Raw genomic sequence first — 19,166 nt, 5'->3', positions numbered from 1 at the left:
GCTTCCAGTCTGCCCAATTTCAGAAGGCAACAAGGTGCAAAGCTGACGAGCTTCGCACCGCCCAGCTCAACCTCTCGGCGCTGTGAGGAGAGCATCCGCTGCCTGCTGAAACTGGGCAGGCTGGGGGCTGGGCGGCATCGTGATTGTTTTTGGATTTGTGCCCCCTGGCTCAGCCTCTCGGCGCTGTGAGAAGAGCACCCCACTGCCTGTCAAGATCGGGCAGGCTGGGGGCTGGGCAGCATTGCGCAGGTAATGTTGACTCTCACACTGCTCATGGCATCCCCTCCCCCAGAGCCCACCAAGCCAGATATGTGAAGTAGGTGAGGGGCCATGTGTTGGCTACTTCCAGGTGATGGTGCATTTCTTCATTCCTCATGAAGGGTGACACCTCCCCAGCTGCGTTTCTTGCCTGGGCATTTGACCTCTGCTGCCCGGGGCTCCGGGCAGCCCGCACCACCATCCAGCCCCCCATGCATGGCCTGAGACGAACAGTGAGGCTCCTCCAGTGGACCATGTCTTGGCACTTGCCCTGGTCCTACCCCCTTCTGCCAGAGATCCTCAGATCTGTCCCATTCCTGCCCAGGCCCCCACAGGCACCCTTGATGTGAACAATGTAGAGCTGGCCACGCCCACCCAGTAGGCCACACCCACTCCATCTACGCCCAACCAGTAGGCCCCACTCACCCTGGCCACACCCACCTGGCCCTCCAAGGGAAACCGCAATGCTGATGCGGCCCTCAATGAAATTGAATTTGACACTCCTGCTTTAGCAGAAGGCTCAAAGTTGGAGTCATCTTCCGAGTTCAGAGATCTTTTAGAAGACCTTCCTTGTTTTTCTACATCTGTTTTCATCTTTGATAACTTTACAGATGTTATTATAATACTGCCTCTTGTCTCTTTGAACAGCTCTCTGAAATTCTTCATTTAACTCCTTCCTGAGATTTTTGTATTAGTCTATTTTTCTTCATATGTTGGCAGACTCTTTAAATTCATCCATCAATAGTTATTTAAATTTATTCTACAGTTCCTCTGGTTCTCTGTCATTGAGGTTCAGGACTTCAAAGTGATTCCCTATGTTTTTCTTGAAAATGCTCAAAAACATATTGTGAAAATTGATTGCCTTTTTTTAAAGTTTATCTTGGAACTTGCATATAATTATCTGTTTCACGGGATACACCTATGTGTTTGATTAGGTCCGCCACTTCTTTTAGAAATAATGTACTACATTTCTCTGTATTCTATCTAGGTAATGCCTGGGTATACTACCGTTGTGATTGTTTGAATATAGTGTTTGCAATGAAGGAATCGTTGATTGGCAGAAATTGACAGGTTGGTCTCCTGCTTCGTTTCTGTTTCCTAAATCATGCGACGCAATGACATTTTCCTCAATATTTCCAACTTGAATATTCCAGTTTCCAATCAGAAGCAACATGTTTTGCTTCATGTTCTGTCAATTACAAATCAAATTTGATCATAAAACTCATCACCTTCTTCTGTATCAAGTGACTAATGTGGAAACTTGGAAGACTGCCATATTAAAGTGTTATCTACAAGGTCTAACTAATATTATTTGGCAATTGATTGCATTGTAGCCAAATACTGTTCTTGCTATACCCTTCCTAAAAAGCAATCCTATTCTTTGTTTTTCATGTCCTGAGTTCAAATATTTGCTTAAATTCTTCACTATGTCAATAACCCAGACTAAATAAAACTTACTAAATAATACCTACAATTTAGAGGTTAAAATAAAACATACACAATAAAATAAAGTAAGATATACAAGATAAAACATGCAATCATGCTTGCACTATTTTGGTAAAAGCAATATACAAGTTTTACAAGCAGCAAAAACAAACGTTGAAACTGTAAGGGTTACCTTTGGCCCTTATCTGCTAGTAAAAATTCCTCATAAAATTCATCTCTCTCTCTCTCTCTCCCAGAAATGGAGTTAGAAGAGGCATTAGGAGCTCTTTGGATATGTCGCAATAGAAATTACAATATAACATGTGTTTGTGTTCTTTTACCAGCCACATGTCCTAAGTAACAAACAGTGTGATCTACCAACTAAAAGTGTTCAAATCCAGTCTATCTCAAGTTGCTGATGCCTCCAAGACCGAGTGGCTGTGGCTGCCGGCGCCTCGGCATAGTCAGCTGACTCCATCGCTGACTATAGGGGGCGAAATCTTGGCCCCCTCAGAGAGGGCCCGCAACTTGGGAGTCCTCCTGGATCCACGGCTGACATTGGAAGACCATTTGTCGGCCGTGACCAGGGGGGCGTTTTATCAGGTCCGCCTGATCCACCANGCTTCCAGTCTGCCCAATTTCAGAAGGCAACAAGGTGCAAAGCTGACGAGCTTCGCACCGCCCAGCTCAACCTCTCGGCGCTGTGAGGAGAGCATCCGCTGCCTGCTGAAACTGGGCAGGCTGGGGGCTGGGCGGCATCGTGATTGTTTTTGGATTTGTGCCCCCTGGCTCAGCCTCTCGGCGCTGTGAGAAGAGCACCGCACTGCCTGTCAAGATCGGGCAGGCTGGGGGCTGGGCAGCATTGCGCAGGTAATGTTGACTCTCACACTGCTCATGGCATCCCCTCCCCCAGAGCCCACCAAGCCAGATATGTGAAGTAGGTGAGGGGCCATGTGTTGGCTACTTCCAGGTGATGGTGCATTTCTTCATTCCTCATGAAGGGTGACACCTCCCCAGCTGCGTTTCTTGCCTGGGCATTTGACCTCTGCTGCCCGGGGCTCCGGGCAGCCCGCACCACCATCCAGCCCCCCATGCATGGCCTGAGACGAACAGTGAGGCTCCTCCAGTGGACCATGTCTTGGCACTTGCCCTGGTCCTACCCCCTTCTGCCAGAGATCCTCAGATCTGTCCCACTCCTGCCCAGGCCCCCACAGGCACCCTTGAGGTGAACAATGTAGAGCTGGCCACACCCACCCAGTAGGCCACACCCACCCTGGCCACACCCACCTGGCCCTCCAAGGGAAACCGCAATGCTGATGCGGCCCTCAATGAAATTGAATTTGACACTCCTGCTTTAGCAGAAGGCTCAAAGTTGGAGTCATCTTCCGAGTTCAGAGATCTTTTAGAAGACCTTCCTTGTTTTTCTACATCTGTTTTCATCTTTGATAACTTTACAGATGTTATTATAATACTGCCTCTTGTCTCTTTGAACAGCTCTCTGAAATTCTTCATTTAACTCCTTCCTGAGATTTTTAAAATCTTTCTTGAGTTTGGTTTCTCTCCTTGACAATTTCCACTGTTTGTTCTGACATCCATATTGTATTAGTCTATTTTTCTTCATATGTTGGCAGACTCTTTAAATTCATCCATCAATAGTTATTTAAATTTATTCTACAGTTCCTCTGGTTCTCTGTCATTGAGGTTCAGGACTTCAAAGTGATTCCCTATGTTTTTCTTGAAAATGCTCAAAAACATATTGTGAAAATTGATTGCCTTTTTTTAAAGTTTATCTTGGAACTTGCATATAATTATCTGTTTCACGGGATACACCTATGTGTTTGATGCTGTAATTTAGGTCCGCCACTTCTTTTAGAAATAATGTACTACATTTCTCTGTATTCTATCTAGTAATGCCTGGGTATACTACCGTTGTGATTGTTTGAATATAGTGTTTGCAATGAAGGAATCGTTTGATTGGCAGAAATTGACAGGTTGGTCTCCTGCTTCGTTTCTGTTTCCTAAATCATGCGACGCAATGACATTTTCCTCAATATTTCCAACTTGAATATTCCAGTTTCCAATCAGAAGCAACATGTTTTGCTTCATGTTCTGTCAATTACAAATCAAATTTGATCATAAAACTCATCAACTTCTTCTGTATCAAGTGACTAATGTGGAAACTTGGAAGACTGCCATATTAAAGTGTTATCTACAAGGTCTAACTAATATTATTTGGCAATTGATTGCATTGTAGCCAAATACTGTTCTTGCTATACCCTTCCTAAAAAGCAATCCTATTCTTTGTTTTTCATGTCCTGAGTTCAAATATTTGCTTAAATTCTTCACTATGTCAATAACCCAGACTAAATAAAACTTACTAAATAATACCTACAATTTAGAGGTTAAAATAAAACATACACAATAAAATAAAGTAAGATATACAAGATAAAATATGCAATCATGCTTGCACTATTTTGGTAAAAGCAATATACAAGTTTTACAAGCAGCAAAAACAAACGTTGAAACTGTAAGGGTTACCTTTGGCCCTTATCTGCTAGTAAAAATTCCTCATAAAATTCATCTCTCTCTCTCTCTCTCCCAGAAATGGAGTTAGAAGAGGCATTAGGAGCTCTTTGGATATGTCGCAATAGAAATTACAATATAACATGTGTTTGTGTTCTTTTACCAGCCACATGTCCTAAGTAACAAACAGTGTGATCTACCAACTAAAAGTGTTCAAATCCAGTCTATCTCAAGTTGCTGATGCCTCAGATATCAATGTATAGTCACTTCATTTCATCTTTCACTGGGTCGAGCTTTTCCTGTGTTCATGTTTCTTATGCTCCACATTCCTACTGTAACTCTGTCTCTGTAACTGTCAACATTGGCGACTAGATATCCTGAAGGCTTTAATCTGGCCCAGTGGTTCTCAACCTTTTTAATGCCGCGACCCCCCAACCGGTCGTAAGTCGAGGACTAAACCGGTCGTAAGTCGAGGACTACCCAACCAGTCGTAAGTCGAGGACTTTCCCTGCCCGGGAGCGCCGCGCATGCGTGGTTCCGCCCCCTGCGCCGGCCGAGGCATAGCTGGCAAGCGGCAGAGACGGAGCAGGCCGACCACCAGCTGGCCCAGCCCAAGGGAGGTAAGGCACCCGCCGGAAAAGGGGATTTTTTACCGCCTGTTTTTTTTACCGCCTGTCGGAACGAACGCGACCCCCGTGAAATGGGGTCCCGACCCACAGGTTGAGAACCACTGATCTAGCCATATCATCAATACTATTACAACTCCTTAGTAGCGTACTGAATAGCTATTGTTTCCTATCAGTGTGGAGTTTGCTTGGAAACAATACAGGAGTGGCTTATTATGGCCTTCTCCCGCACAGTATGAATTGAAGCCTTTGCCATTGTCCCTCAAATGATCATCTGCCTCCAGTATCTTCCTATATTGCTGCTGCCCAATATAAGTACATGTCTATTTTATCTGGGCAGCTGGGATGACCTTCAGGCCTTGAGTGACCCTGATGGGAATATATACTCTTGACATACTCTTGACATCCTAGTGTTCGGCAATACTCCATCCCACCCCGACTCCACCATGATGAGACAAGCCCAACTGGACCTGGGGAGGAAGGGGCAGATGCCTATATTTTTTTTACTGCACCTAAATTCTGCATCCATTTAATCATAAAATCTTTGACTAGTTCAGTTTCTGACTTATACTTTAGCAGCAGTTTATAAATAAGGCCCAAGGTATGGAGTATATTTCTTTGTGCTTTTCTCTTTCTAAAAACAGGTCTTTTCAAGCAAAGCAAGAATTAAACATTTGTAATTATTCTTTTCTATATTTATCCCACACATTCAATACATTGTTTTTTTTATACATAATCTCTTATAAATTGCTTCTGTTTGTACGAGTTCAAAGGCCAGGTTACAAAAAAGATATCATCCACTCTGCGATAAATTTTTAAATCTTGTAAAATCTTGAATTTAATCCTTGGTTCTTTATTGGACCATATGTAGTTCATTATTTTTTTATGCCTCGAGTTGCTCGTATAATTTCAAGTTTATTTTCTTGCAACAGTTTCATTGCCAAATGAAAAGCCAATAAAAAGCCAAAAAAGGGGAGAAGTAGTAGTAGTAGTACTAGTTGTTGTTTTGTGCCCTTCAATATAGTTCATTGTTGTAAAATCATTTACTATTATCATGATTTCTTGTTTATGAATATTCTACATTCATATGAAAAAATTAAAAGCCATAGTTCATCTTTTAGTTACAATAATAAGCACAAATGATCATGCTAAATTGTAAACAAAAAAATCTCCATCAAAAAAGATCATGGCCACTTTTTTTAGTAACTTCCAAACTATATCCAATGTTCATATATCTTTTCAGAACAAATTCAGCCTCATCAGGGTGTAACATTACAGTTAAAAACTGTTTCTTTTCTTCTGAGTACTGCCAAGAAAAGCTTATATCTAACAAATAATCTCTATGATTTTGGGCAAGTCTTTTCCTTCTTTATAAAAGAGAATAAAAGCTTCTTTCCATGATGAAGTTTTTCATATTCCCAATTCTTATTCATTACAAGAATGAAAGATTTAACCAGAATGTCTTAGAAAATGGTATGTTTGTCTTTGCGTTAATTGAAGAGAAGGACAAGGGGGGACATGATAGCAGTGCTCCAATATCTCAGGGGCTGCCACAAAGAAGAGGGAGTCAAGCTATTTTCCAAGGCGCCTGAAGGCAGGACAAGAAGCAACGGATGGAAACTAACCAAGGAGAGAAGCAACCTAGAACTAAGGAGAAACTTCCTGACAGTTAGAACAATTAGTGTTCTTAAGTAAGTAACATCTGAAGTTTTTTTCAAGAAAATGTCACTTTACAGTTCTCTACTTCTTTTTTATAGGCATTTTCTGTGTTATATAAGTCCTGATTTACATAAACCTGACTTTACAGGCAGGGTGCTAAAATATAGCCATTATCCTTATGCATACACAAGGGGGGGGGGGTTGAGCTGTACACATGAGCTGTACACAAGCTGAAATCCTCCCCAAACTCACCTACAAGATTCCTATAACAAAAATCAGGATTAAATGGCAACTGCCTTTATAAATTGCATTTACTTGAAATAACAAAGCCACAATATGTATTCAAAATCGATGGCTGAAGTAGAAATATGTTCTTAAAAGCAAGCCAATGTTACAATCAGGGAAAAAAAATATTTTAGCTGCTTTGTATTATGACTTTTTAAATCATCAGTGAAAAAAACATTCACATTTTTAAAAGCTCAGATGAAAAAGACAACATCTTTTTAATGTGAATCTCTTTAGGAAATAATCATAAAATCTGAAATCTATCAACAATAAGGCAAACAATATTTAAATCACTGAAAATCCTTTGTTTGGGAGCTGACCTTTTGCTACATAGCAGGGAGTAAAGAGACAGAGGGAAAAAATCCTGAAATTTCAAAGTATAGCAGAAAGAAGAAGAAATAATACTGCATTGTTCTTACTGCCATGACACTACTTTTATCCTAAAAAATTATGAACAAGACATGTAAAGTTTGTTTGTCAAACAGATCAAGATACAAGCTCACACTGGTGCAAAATTCATTATAAAGCAAAAACAATTCTGTTTAAATCACTGCCATGATGAACACATATAAAAACAGTAATAAATCTGTCTTCTCTGCACAACAAATCATCCAGAGGCAGGCATTTAAAGGATGAAAGGCTGCTTGAAGCATGAACGCTTTGTGATGATCCTGATCTGTTTGATCAAGCTGCTATTTTTTTCAAGTATCCAAACTCCATTTGGAAATGCTTGCAAAAGACATAACCAGTCACGTGTATGTGTGCATATGCACTCCAAGAACAGGCCTGTGTACACATGCTTAATGCCTTATATCTAGAAAGTCGATTTCTCCTCTTGCAGAAAGCCAGCTGAGCTTTCGTCAATATAAATGCTAATAAGGTCTGGTTTACCCACAGAGCAGAGTGAAGTTGCACAAAATAATCATCTTGCAACTGGGGAATGACCCTATTAAATGCAGCCATATATAAAGTACATTCACTGTGCTTTTTAAACAGTATATTAGACAAATACATTTCTAGCTTACCCATAATACATAGGGGTATTATCTTTATACTGATATATTCTGAATATGCAAATATTAAAAAGTTATCTTTCCCTACCTGCCACGAAAGACATTTCACCTGCCTCCGCAGAACTCTACCACCCTTGCTACAATATAAGACAATGCTTTCCATTGTTACCAAGAAAGAAATAGAATTAATGAAACTCTGGCGAACAATTTAATTTCTATCCATACAGCATTAACTGTCCCCACAGATATGAAGTTTTTCTGTTACAGGATAAAAGGGAGGATACACTTCAAGTATTGTATATACAGTAGTTTAAATCACATGCTCCAGAATTTTATCCGTAGTCTGGAACATATTGTTCCAAATGTTTCTATGTTTCTCAGTTGGCTTATTTGTTTTTGTCATTTCTCCAAACCATACTTTGAGAAGGCATCAGCCAACAAAACAGTGAGCACACATTCAATCCCTGCTGCTACTGACTAGGAGTTGAAGAATGAGGAAGTGTGTGGGTGACAGAATCTGTTCACATTCGGAGATTAAGCATCATATTGGACTGCTGCTTTGTGGCAGCTGGAGATCATAAATTGTGACACTCTGGAGCTCCAAGAGAGAGATTCATTCATGTAAAAGCTTCCTGCTCTCTCATTCTTTTCCCCACAAACAGTAATCCTACATACTTTTAATTTACCACATAAACAATCTAGGGACGGTAATTCATGCAGTGGAATGTGATGATGTCACCCTGGGGGATTAATCTCATTTATGCTTCTTCATTCATCAACCTATATATGTAGCATACAGTAAAAAAAAGACCTAAATTATAAAAACACATTAAAATTAACAATAAAGCAGTACTTTGATCCATTTCCAATTAAAAAGATTCGCAAACAGATTTTCCAAACACAAAAAATATAGTGCCTGAAACAATGCAGAAGGCAACAGACTTCCGAGAACAGGTTCGTAACAAGACTTTTTAAAAATTGTATACAGTACATTATGTGTAAAAATGTACAACACATTACTGATGGGGGTGCTATGCTGTTTAGCTTGAGGTTGCCAAGTGCAACAATGTGTGTGTTAGTAGGCTATTTTTATTCTCATATTTCTGAACTTCTTTTGCAGATGCATTGTCAAATGCAAAAAGTCTGTACTCTGCACAAACATTACAAAGCTTAGAAACAATTGCCAAAAAATATTTTTTTGTTCTTAATCATGACCTGTGTTGAAGTGAATCTACAATGCACTTTCTTCAATAAGTTCAGTTCTGTGCCTAGTTGCGAACTGTGAAAAACATGCTGTTGCTAGGCAATTCTTTGAAAGATCCTTTAAAAAATGTAAAAGCAATTTCCTTGACCAATTTTCTGTAGGTTAATTAGTAAAAAGCAGCAGAGACTATGAAATAGGGCAATCTAGCGCTTCAAGAATGTATTCCTCACCCTGTGAATGGATTAGAATAAGCTGATGACTTGCGTGCACAAAACAGAATCAGTGTCGGCCTGCCTAAGCAAAGGGGAGCCCAGAATTCAATTTAACAGGGATCCAAATCTTCAGGGCTTTGTCAAAACCTGTTCTTAGCAGGTTTTTTTGGATAGCTGGCTTGTCCAGACAGAGCAGAAGGAAAAGGGTAACTCGACATTTATCTTAGCCTGTAAATAAAACAGAAGTGAGGACCAGAATGCTGCCAACTACACCCTCACTTTGAAGTCCCCAAATCAATACTTAAGGGAAGCACACCAGGCTCCAAATCTCCACCACTGGCCAGCCTTGCCTACTTGTGTTTAGCCTCTCTTGTGCTTAGCCTTTCTTTCTTGCCACTACGGTGGAGACGGATCATGATACGGGTGATGGATTAGGCCATGCTCTTCACATAATACCACAGAAAACACCCAGCTCTTTACAGGGCACTTGCATGCCTGGAACTCCTCCAATCACATTGTTTTGTACTACCAGTTAAATGTCCACAGCCAGCTTCTGATGGCAGGCATGTCAAACTGCCAGCCTGCGGGCCAGATGCATCACACCAAAACTGCGCCCACCCCATTGCCAGCAATGGGGGGAAAATCGCGATACGTTGCGTGACGTCACATGATGTCGTGAGTTTGACATGCCTGTGATAGTGAATTCAAATATTAATTCATGATAACCACATACCACAGAACATACCACAAATTCAAGGCTTTCTGCACAGCAAAGAGGCACAAAAACTAACTCTCACAAAAGTGTCCAGAAAGACAAATATCAGGTTCAAGAAGATCCAAGAACAATCTTTCCAGTCTAAGGTTCCAGGTAACTCAACAACTGTATATAGTCACAGATAGGAAATTTAAAGGCTGTTTACCACAAAGAGCCAATAGCACAAGTCATCTCTTTTATATAATTGGCTGAACCGTGCTTCTTCCTGTCAAGTAAATGGCTTGATTTCCTTTGATCTTCTTAACTTGCAACATGGTGTTGTGCTTGGGACTTGCCTAGCTTAGGTTCCTCAAGCGCATTCCCTTCAGCAAGTTCTGTCATCTATCCTTTCCTTGTACAAGTCCACCCTTAACCCTGATTTGCTTGCACACACACAACCCCATAGAGTTATTACCCTAGTTTGTGTGCCTCTGGCTAATGGATCAATTCTAGTAACATCTGGAATTCTACTAAAGCTACCCTTTCAATAATTACATGCCAGCCCAACAAGGTAGACCAATGCTATATAGTCCAGAACTACTTTTATTGTAACCACTATAGTAACAGTATCTTATAAATCTGAATAGGCTTTCCCCCTCCCTCATTGCATCTACTTGGGAACTGGGGGGAGGGGGGAACCTGTCTGAGAGTTATGTACTTGGCCAGGCTCAAGATTTTCTTATCTGACCACTGCCATGTGGTGGTTCTTCCTTCTATCCTTCAAAGCAATTCCCTAAGCCCCCTATTTACATGTCTTCTCAGTTTTAATACACGTGGGTACTTAACTAAGATAGTTTTAAGGTACCCGGTTGTAGTGATGCACAGTAAAAATCACTTTCAGGTAGGTTTTTTTTTTAAAAAAAAAAATGAGTATCCTTTTCTTCAAAATATTGCTTTTCTAGGATTAGAAAACACTGAAATCACAATGCAAAGTGCCTAGATTTGAGGAATTTGCATTATATAAAGCCTGATAAAAATTAATAATTTCATAATATTAATTTCAATAGATAATATTGAATAAAGTCAATAAATAGACTTGGAACCAAGTTATAGGGCTAAAGGCTAGACTGGGATGTCAAACAACAACAAAAAATCCCAAAAGATGGCAATGGCAAACTACTTCTAGATTGTTGACAATTTCCTGCAATCACCAGGCATCAAATTCAACTCCAAGGAGAATTTAACATTTTTCAAGTTTATTATTATTTAAAGTTAATGATTAAAATTCAGTATATAAATAGTAAAAGCATTAACAATAGATTACTTTATTTCTGCCTTATTAAGAATAAATCCTCATTAAAACTTAACTATAATTTCAATATAAATTTACACTGTACTTGGCCTCAGAAAAAGGTAACAATTTAGGGTTATTTCAATTAGTTCTTAATGAAACAGTGTACTAAAAAGTTACAAAATTTGATGGGGTGATTATCTTTGCCTAACATTATTAGAGTTTCAGAAAAGTACAAGCTTATGAATTGCAAATATTTTTCAGTTCAAACATATGTTTTGTGAAGTTTATTGTATTACTGCAAATCTATTTTATTGTTCAATGTAATAGTATTATGATTTTATTGCTGTGCTATTTGTAGTTCTCTGTTTGATGTAATTTAGTCCTATATTGTTCTGAGGAATATAAGTTACTCAATCACTGTTTTAATTGGAGCAGTATATAACCCTTGGTAAATACAATAGAAATGAATAAAATCAGAAATTTGAAACAAAGGCAGTCTGTCATGTTTACTGTGAAGGAAATTTAAAAATATTTTATCCTCTCACGTGTTTGCTCAAGGAAAGGCCTGAATATTTTAGTCAATATTATGACTTTTTGGCTTTTTATCCAAAAAACTTAGTTTTAACCTTTGCATTAGTTAAGCAGCAGCCATACTAAAACAACCTAGGGCTGCAATTTTTCTTTTTTCTTTATTTTCCTGAAGTCAATTCTTGGTTTTTTCAACAATTGCAGCTACACAAAGTGTAGCAAAATCTTTTCTTTACTATTTGGCAACACTGAAAAAATACACATACATTAAGGTCATCACTGAAAAACTGTTTAAATTATATGATAAAAGAATACTGACCTGATACTCTTCTGTTAAACTTGTTAATAACAGGAGCTACAACAGAAACAAAAATATCCGGTAAGTTAGGAAATAACTGGTGGATAAAATTATTAAAGAAGATTATAATTATCTAACAACAGATTTATCAACTTCTTGTCCTATAACAGGTTGGCTCTTTTATTAATATTGATTTTAATTAACCTTCAAAAGCTTTATTTTAACTGCATATTTAATGTTAAGATTTTCTTGAATATAAGCTTGAAGCCCTGACAAAAAGATGTCTCTAAGAACTTTAAGCTTAAAACAAATCCTATGCTGCTGAAAGAGAAAGAATAGAAAACTGCATTTATGAACTGGGCACAGAAGAAAAGCTTTCCTTCTTATAACAGTTTTTTTCTTTAATTCTCTCATAAACACGGAGAAATATAACAGACATCATATGCAGTCCATGAACAAGTGTGCAACCCCTGGTCGACTACAATAAGTAAATTACTGCTTAAATGTCAGGTTGGCAATATATCTAAAATACAATAAAATGCAAAGCTCAGTAATTTGTTAGACGAAGATCTTTATAGGTAAGAACTGCCCAAAGCAATTTGCTATGCTTTTATGTATTTCATAGGGTTTAATTTTCATGAAACAGATGCTCACACTTAATTAACTGTTATAGTGCACAATAAAAAGTTAAATATAAGTAGTCCTTGACTTACAAATGGTTGCTTAGCTGATCTACCTGTGGGGTACTTATGACCCAGATTTGAACTTCTGACAGTTCTCCCCTCGCCCAGCAGTTATTATTATTATTATTATTATTATTATTTTTAACTTATATGCCGCCCTTCTCCCAACGGGACTCAGGGCGGCTCACAGCATATTAAAACAACACAAACATTATCCCCGATAAAAACCAATTAAAAACAAATATTTACCGCTGTGTTAATTAAAATTCCAATTAAAATTGTCCCTATTTAAAATTCTCCCTAGGCCAGACCCGCTTGCTGAAAAAGCCATGTCTTGAGGGCGCGGCGAAAAGATAGGAGATCCGGAATCGTCCGGATCTCGGGGGGTAGTTCGTTCCAAAAACTGGCATTTACTTTAGTAATTTTTATTTTCAGTAAAACTGCACCCAGGGTGAACAATTGGTTTGCTCAACAATTGAAGTCATTTGCTTAATGACTGCTACAAATGGTTACTGCTGTGATGAGAAGACTCCATTATGGTTGTAACTCAAGGAGTATTTGTAGTTCTAGATTAAACCTCTTACTGGAAGGATCTTTTCACTTTTATGCTATCTGCCATAATCAATCTTGCTGTAAAATTGTTTTCCAGGAATCACCCCTTTGTGATTCATTTCTCTTTTGAAAACTACCAGAATCTAAATCTGGTCAAGGAATAGCAATTGGACAGGCAATACATTTTATCTATCTATAAGTAACTGGGACGTGAAGATGAATGTTCAAGTTTATATGTGGATTAAACTATTTCATCACTGGTATCTTGTACTACCAATAAAACAAGGAAACACTTTTAGCTTCACTTAAGGAAGGATGGAGGGTGAGATAAAAAAATTTTTAAGTCTGCAATGGCTTACTAATTTACATGTTTTGAGTTGCCCATGCTATTGGATACTAGCCACTATCAAATATTCAGATATGAATTTGTACAAGATTATCAATCTGTATGGAACAATTTCTACTAATTTAAAGCCTAAAGCATGTTATGCACATTTATGTAATATCAAACCTAATCATTTTCCTTTGCCTCAGGTAAAGATAAATCAAGGGTGTGCAACCTTGGCAACTTTAACATCGGTAGCTGGGGAATTCTGGCAGTTGAAGTCCACAAGTCTTAAAGTTGCCAAGTTTGAAGACCTAATCTAAACAGACCTGCGATTGCCTTGTACAAGCAATTATATGTTTAAAAAAAATGATCCAAAGCTGATATCACAACAGCAATCAGGCTAAGACATAGCAACGATATGTCAACAGAAATAGCACCTATGTCAACAGAAATTTCATTCAGCTAAAAATGAAATTAAGAGGAATAAAACAAAAGCAACAAAAACAGTTCCTGTGAATCAAGGGGAAAAAATGGAACATGAAAGCAATGTTATTCCTTTGCTTGTATCTTTCTACTTAACAGAATCTCCATGTAAGGTGACTTCCTTCAAAGAAACACATGGGCACTATCTTTCTCTCCATCATTTGGATTTTAGTCTTCCTTCTACACAGAATCAGAAGCTCCCACTTCTGGAAGGTAAAAAGACTTTCTAATGGCATCTCTTCTCCTACATATTACTCCGAAGAACCCTTCCTTCCTCTGAAGTTGTTTTTCATAGATGAATAGTGCCTTATTTCCACCCGTAATCTGCTGCTAGCAAGCAAAATTTCATTCCTAGGGAAACATGAAAATCTAGGGGAAAAGTGCACTGTTCCTTATTGTAATCCCTTCCCCCGGGCATCCTTTATTTTTCCCTGAAGAACTGCAACAAATTTTTTTAAAAAAACAGCTATATAACAGTCTCCTTCAAAATAACTTGAGGCACAATATTTATGTACTGGAATCTTTCACTCCCTCCAAATTAATTGTAAACATTTTATGAGAGGAGAATATTTCTCTGCTTCCATTGGCATTGTCATTTTTATATATAAGAGAAGAAAGGTTTTAGATCCTTATGGGTTTTATTGCTCACTTTGGTAGAGGTGGGCAAATCTGTTCCTGTCAGTATGGTAAGATCTTGAAGACCCACAAGTGCAGTGGCATGGTCAGCTATGTATTCTTATCCTATAGATTAGGAAAAAGAAACTGGTTCTTCTGCCTGCTCAGACAGACAAAATAAGCCTAAAGATTTCCATAAGAACTCATCTACCCAGCAGTTACAGTCTGCCTTTGAGAACCACAAAAGAACACAGCAACATCGGGAACTAAAAAGAACAACTTAGCACAGGACATTGTTTCTCATACTGTAGTGGCTACCTAAGCGCCTCTGGTGTGCTTCCAACAGAAGAGCAAGACATACCCTTTCCTGCCATTGTTCCACTCTAACTCTAGTATTATTATTTTTTTAAAAAAACCTTTAGTTTTAACCCCCCCCCAAACTTGGCTACCTCATTACCTAACCGTTAACTCAAGCAGTTTTTGATCAAGTTTGCAAAAAAAATGCAACAGCACAAATTCTTAAGAAATTCTTTACAAACTTCCCTCCACAAAGACAAAAAAAATCTCATTTAATTCCCACCTTTTTCCTTTCTTTTTTAAAATCAGTACTTAAGTTAAGTTTAAGTTTAAGTTTATTGTATTTATATCCCGCCCTTCTCCTAGTGGACTCAGGGCGGCTTACAGCCAGTTAAAACAAAACAATTTATACAAATATACAAAATTTAAAATAAATTAAAAGATATATTTAAATAGGCCTTTTCTGTTTTTAAAATTAATTAAAATCCAATTTAAAATACCCCTAGGCCAGTCCTGCCAGCTGAAACAGCCATGTCTTGACCCGCGCCGCCTTCCTCCCCTCTAGGCCTTAGTGGGCCTAGAGACCCCCGTCGAGCAAGGTCTCCCACCCTCGAGGTTGTCTCTTCCGAGAGGGGGACCCCCAGCGGTTGGCCGTGACAGACCAACTGCCGTGGGACTCCTCTGGGAGAGACACCCTCGGTATCGGCCGGTGAGAGGTGATCTGTGGCAGAAGGCGGTCCTCCTATACTATGATAATAAGGTTTACTTAAGAGTGTTTGATGAGGATGTTTGTGTAAATTCAAACATGCAGCATTGACAAGGTCACCTTCATTCGAGTGCTAATTGATATCTTTAAAAAAAAAAAAAAAACTCCAGAAGCTTAGTGAAGCAGAATTTAACTTTGTGGAATCCATGTTGATTTTCTTTCAGCGTGATTGAATAGGAATGATGGTTTTGCTGAAACAGATAATGGCCAAGCTATAATTTCTCAAATCTCCTTGGGTCCCTTTTTAAAAATTGTGTTAATACTGTCTCCCTGATAGTTCTCTGGCATTTCAAGAGATCTGAGTGTCAAGCCTCTTATCACTAGCCCATTTTTTAGAATTTTCCCCTTTTGTAGTCAAATGTGACTATATCTTAGTCTGTTCTCAATTTCCACTTGCATATATAATGACAGAGCATTGTCGTTGCTGTTTCCTATCAGTAACACAACATATTGCATTGGATCATGAATATCACTTAGGATTAACTTTAGAGTTGTTTCCTGTCTTAGTTGGTTCCAAGACCATCTCTTCTATGGATGCAGTATTTAGAAATGGCTTTTGTCATCACATGAGCATGAATACTCAGTATACATAAGAATATCTGAAGTCTCCCTTCCAACTTCTCTATACACTTCCCTTATTTCTTTCACCTATCAATATCATTCTTGGTACTTGGATCAATTGAGCAAAAGCATATCTTGGCAGATAATTTGTATGTGTAATCATATTTTATTAAACTTACATGCCACCTGATTCTGGATGACTTAACAAAAATCAAATAAATCTGTAGCCAGATATTGCTGGTATTAGGTAATTAAGTTTTATGTATTAGCCAGATATTACAGGTAGTCCTTGACTTACAAATATTTGTTCAGTGACCATCCAAAGTTACAATGGCCCTGAATGGCATTTATGACTGGTCCTCAGAGTTCCAACTGTCCCAGCACCCTCATGATCATATGTCTAGAATCTGGGCAGTTGCCAACCAATTCACACTTACAACCAGTTGCAGCACTCCATAATCAGATGACCGCCATTTACAATCGTTCCTGCCAGCTTCCCCAGAGACTTGGAATCTGAATTTTGATCACATGACCATAAAGATGGTGCAACAGTCATGTGAAAAACAGTCACAAGTTACTTTTTCAGTGGAGTTGTAACTTCAAATGGTTATTAAATGGTTGCAAGTTGAGAACTACTTATATTGCAATTTCCTCTTTATGGGGCTGCCTTCAAAGATGATTTGGAAGTTTCTGCTGGTCTAGAATGTAATGGCCTGAGAAATAATGGGTATAACTTGTCACTCCCATGTAATATCATTCCTTCAGGAGCTGCAATTATTGTCAGTGGGGTCTGGGTTGCAATTCAAGATGCTGGTTTCACCTCTAAATCCCTTTATGGAATAGACCAGGGGTAGGCAACCTTGGCTCTTTTATGACTCGTGGACTTCAGCTCCCAGAATTCCTGAGCCAGCATAGCTCAGCTTGGAAACCTCTCCCTGTCCCCTCAGCATGGCTGGCTCAGGAATTCTGGGAGTTGGAGTCCACCAGTCATAAAAGAGCCACGGTTGCCTACCCCTGGAATAGACCTAGGTGTCTTTGGGACTGCCTTCTCTGAAAAGAATCTGTCATTCTAATGAGATATAGCAGGGAAAATGCTATAAGTCCTTGAATTGTTGGAAATAAAGAAAATATGTAATGTTCCCTTTGTTGCTTAATCTATTTATGGATAAACATATAAGGAATGATTGTAGTGATGATAAATTTGTGTTATTTATGGAAATATGAATGCACGTGTTCTGTATGCAAATGAAACTGTGCTGGCTGAGAACCCAAACATTTTGTAGCAAATGTTAAAAGTAAAATAATTAAATAATAATGAAAAGCATGGATATAAAAATCAATGGATCAAAGTTGAAACACCAGTTTAAGTAATGTAGGGAAATAGGTCCTTTAAACCCAAGGGGGGTTTATACGTTCACAAAACAATGGATGAGATAGATTTTTGCCTATTCTGTTATAGATTTTACAAATGTGTATAATGTGTATGAGATGCATACATATCTTATGTATTTGCATAATGCACATTATGTTGTGAGGAGTAAACATTTGTTGAAGGAAAATTCACCCTATTTTATGAGGCCTCTACAGTATAATCAAAGAAGCTAGACCTTGGAAACAATAAACCATTATATGACCCTGAAACTGCCAAACTTGCCCAAAAGCAGGGTGAATAATAATCAATGATTAAAAAAAAACCACAGTGTTTTTTTAATTGAAATTGGATTTTTTTTATCCAATTTATTTTAATAAAATGCTTTTGGAATAAAAATCTATCTAAAGATAGTTTTCTGTTTAAGATGCATTAATAATTTAGTTTATTCAGCATGAAATGGAGCTTAGTTATGTAGCATGAGGCTGTATATTCTGCAATATTTACATTTTTGGTAAACTCATTCAATGAATCCAAGCTCTGCAAGCTGAGATAACATGCACTGCATTGATGCATTCACACAGTTTCACAGTAACCATGAGATAAATCATAAAACAAAGTTCAGGAATATTCCTTTATCCCATTGTTTTGCAAATCTATGCACACTACAAACTGTATGATTGTTTGAACAGAAAAGCACCTGTACCAGGCTCTAAGTGTTTTAATTAAATAAAAGAATTTGAGTTCTCCAACTATGTTTGATTAACCTATTAAGCTAAAATCAGTTCTGATATTGTTGACAGCTTATTATTCTAAATAGGAAACCTTCATTTTGTTTGGAAATAATAATATTAAAGATTCTAACCACTAGCATGAATGAGTCCTTATATTTAAAGAGCACCCGTCATTTCATATCCATCATGGCAGCGCCTGTTAGCGGGCATCCACTCACCTGCTGCCCGCCACGTTCCTCACCTTGTTGTGTCACTGCCGCATCCCCAGCCATCCCATTAAAGTGAGTGGGACTGTCGGTGAGTTAACAGCGGGTCAGAGGAGGAGCCGCTGCAGGACAGAGATGACAGGTGCTCTTTAAAAATTATAATTTAAATCGTGTTGATTTAAATCAAGCCTTATTACTAGTGATTTAAATGATTTAAAACGTGATTTAAATCGACTTGATTTAAATCAAATCCACCCTGCCCGAAAGTAAAACTTTCCTGGCTTAAAGAAGCAAAAATAGATATATAGAAAAGCAGGCCTCTATCTACTTTGTTAAGTTGGATTTGTCAATTAAGTTGGATGTCAGGAGAAACATAAAACTAAGTTGAATGTAAAAGTGATGACATACTTACGGTAAGTTATATTTGTAGTAAAAGAGAATGGGGTAAGAATGAATGATTAGTGAATGTGGAATAGCATGAAGGACTACACTGAGGCAATTTGATCATTTCCAGGATGTGAATAAGAATTAAAAGTAAATCACAAAACACATA

General features: G+C 38.3%; 1 protein-coding gene across 1 annotated transcript in view; it reads right to left on the bottom strand.

Moving 5' to 3' along the window:
* Positions 1 to 19,166, bottom strand: part of PRKAR2A (protein kinase cAMP-dependent type II regulatory subunit alpha) — an 84,439-nt gene that overhangs the window by 49,587 nt on the left and 15,686 nt on the right. The window contains exon 2 of the mRNA XM_015821900.1: positions 12,041 to 12,076. Coding sequence (XP_015677386.1) covers positions 12,041 to 12,076 — 36 coding nt within the window. The remainder of the gene's footprint in view (positions 1 to 12,040; positions 12,077 to 19,166) is intronic.

This window comes from Protobothrops mucrosquamatus, unplaced genomic scaffold (genome assembly GCF_001527695.2).
Source record: "Protobothrops mucrosquamatus isolate PMUCROS unplaced genomic scaffold, P.Mucros_1.0 scaffold1418, whole genome shotgun sequence".
Lineage (NCBI taxonomy): Eukaryota > Metazoa > Chordata > Lepidosauria > Squamata > Viperidae > Protobothrops > Protobothrops mucrosquamatus.
The sequence above is the reverse complement of the archived record's forward strand: the minus strand, read 5'-3'. Positions and strand labels throughout refer to the sequence as shown.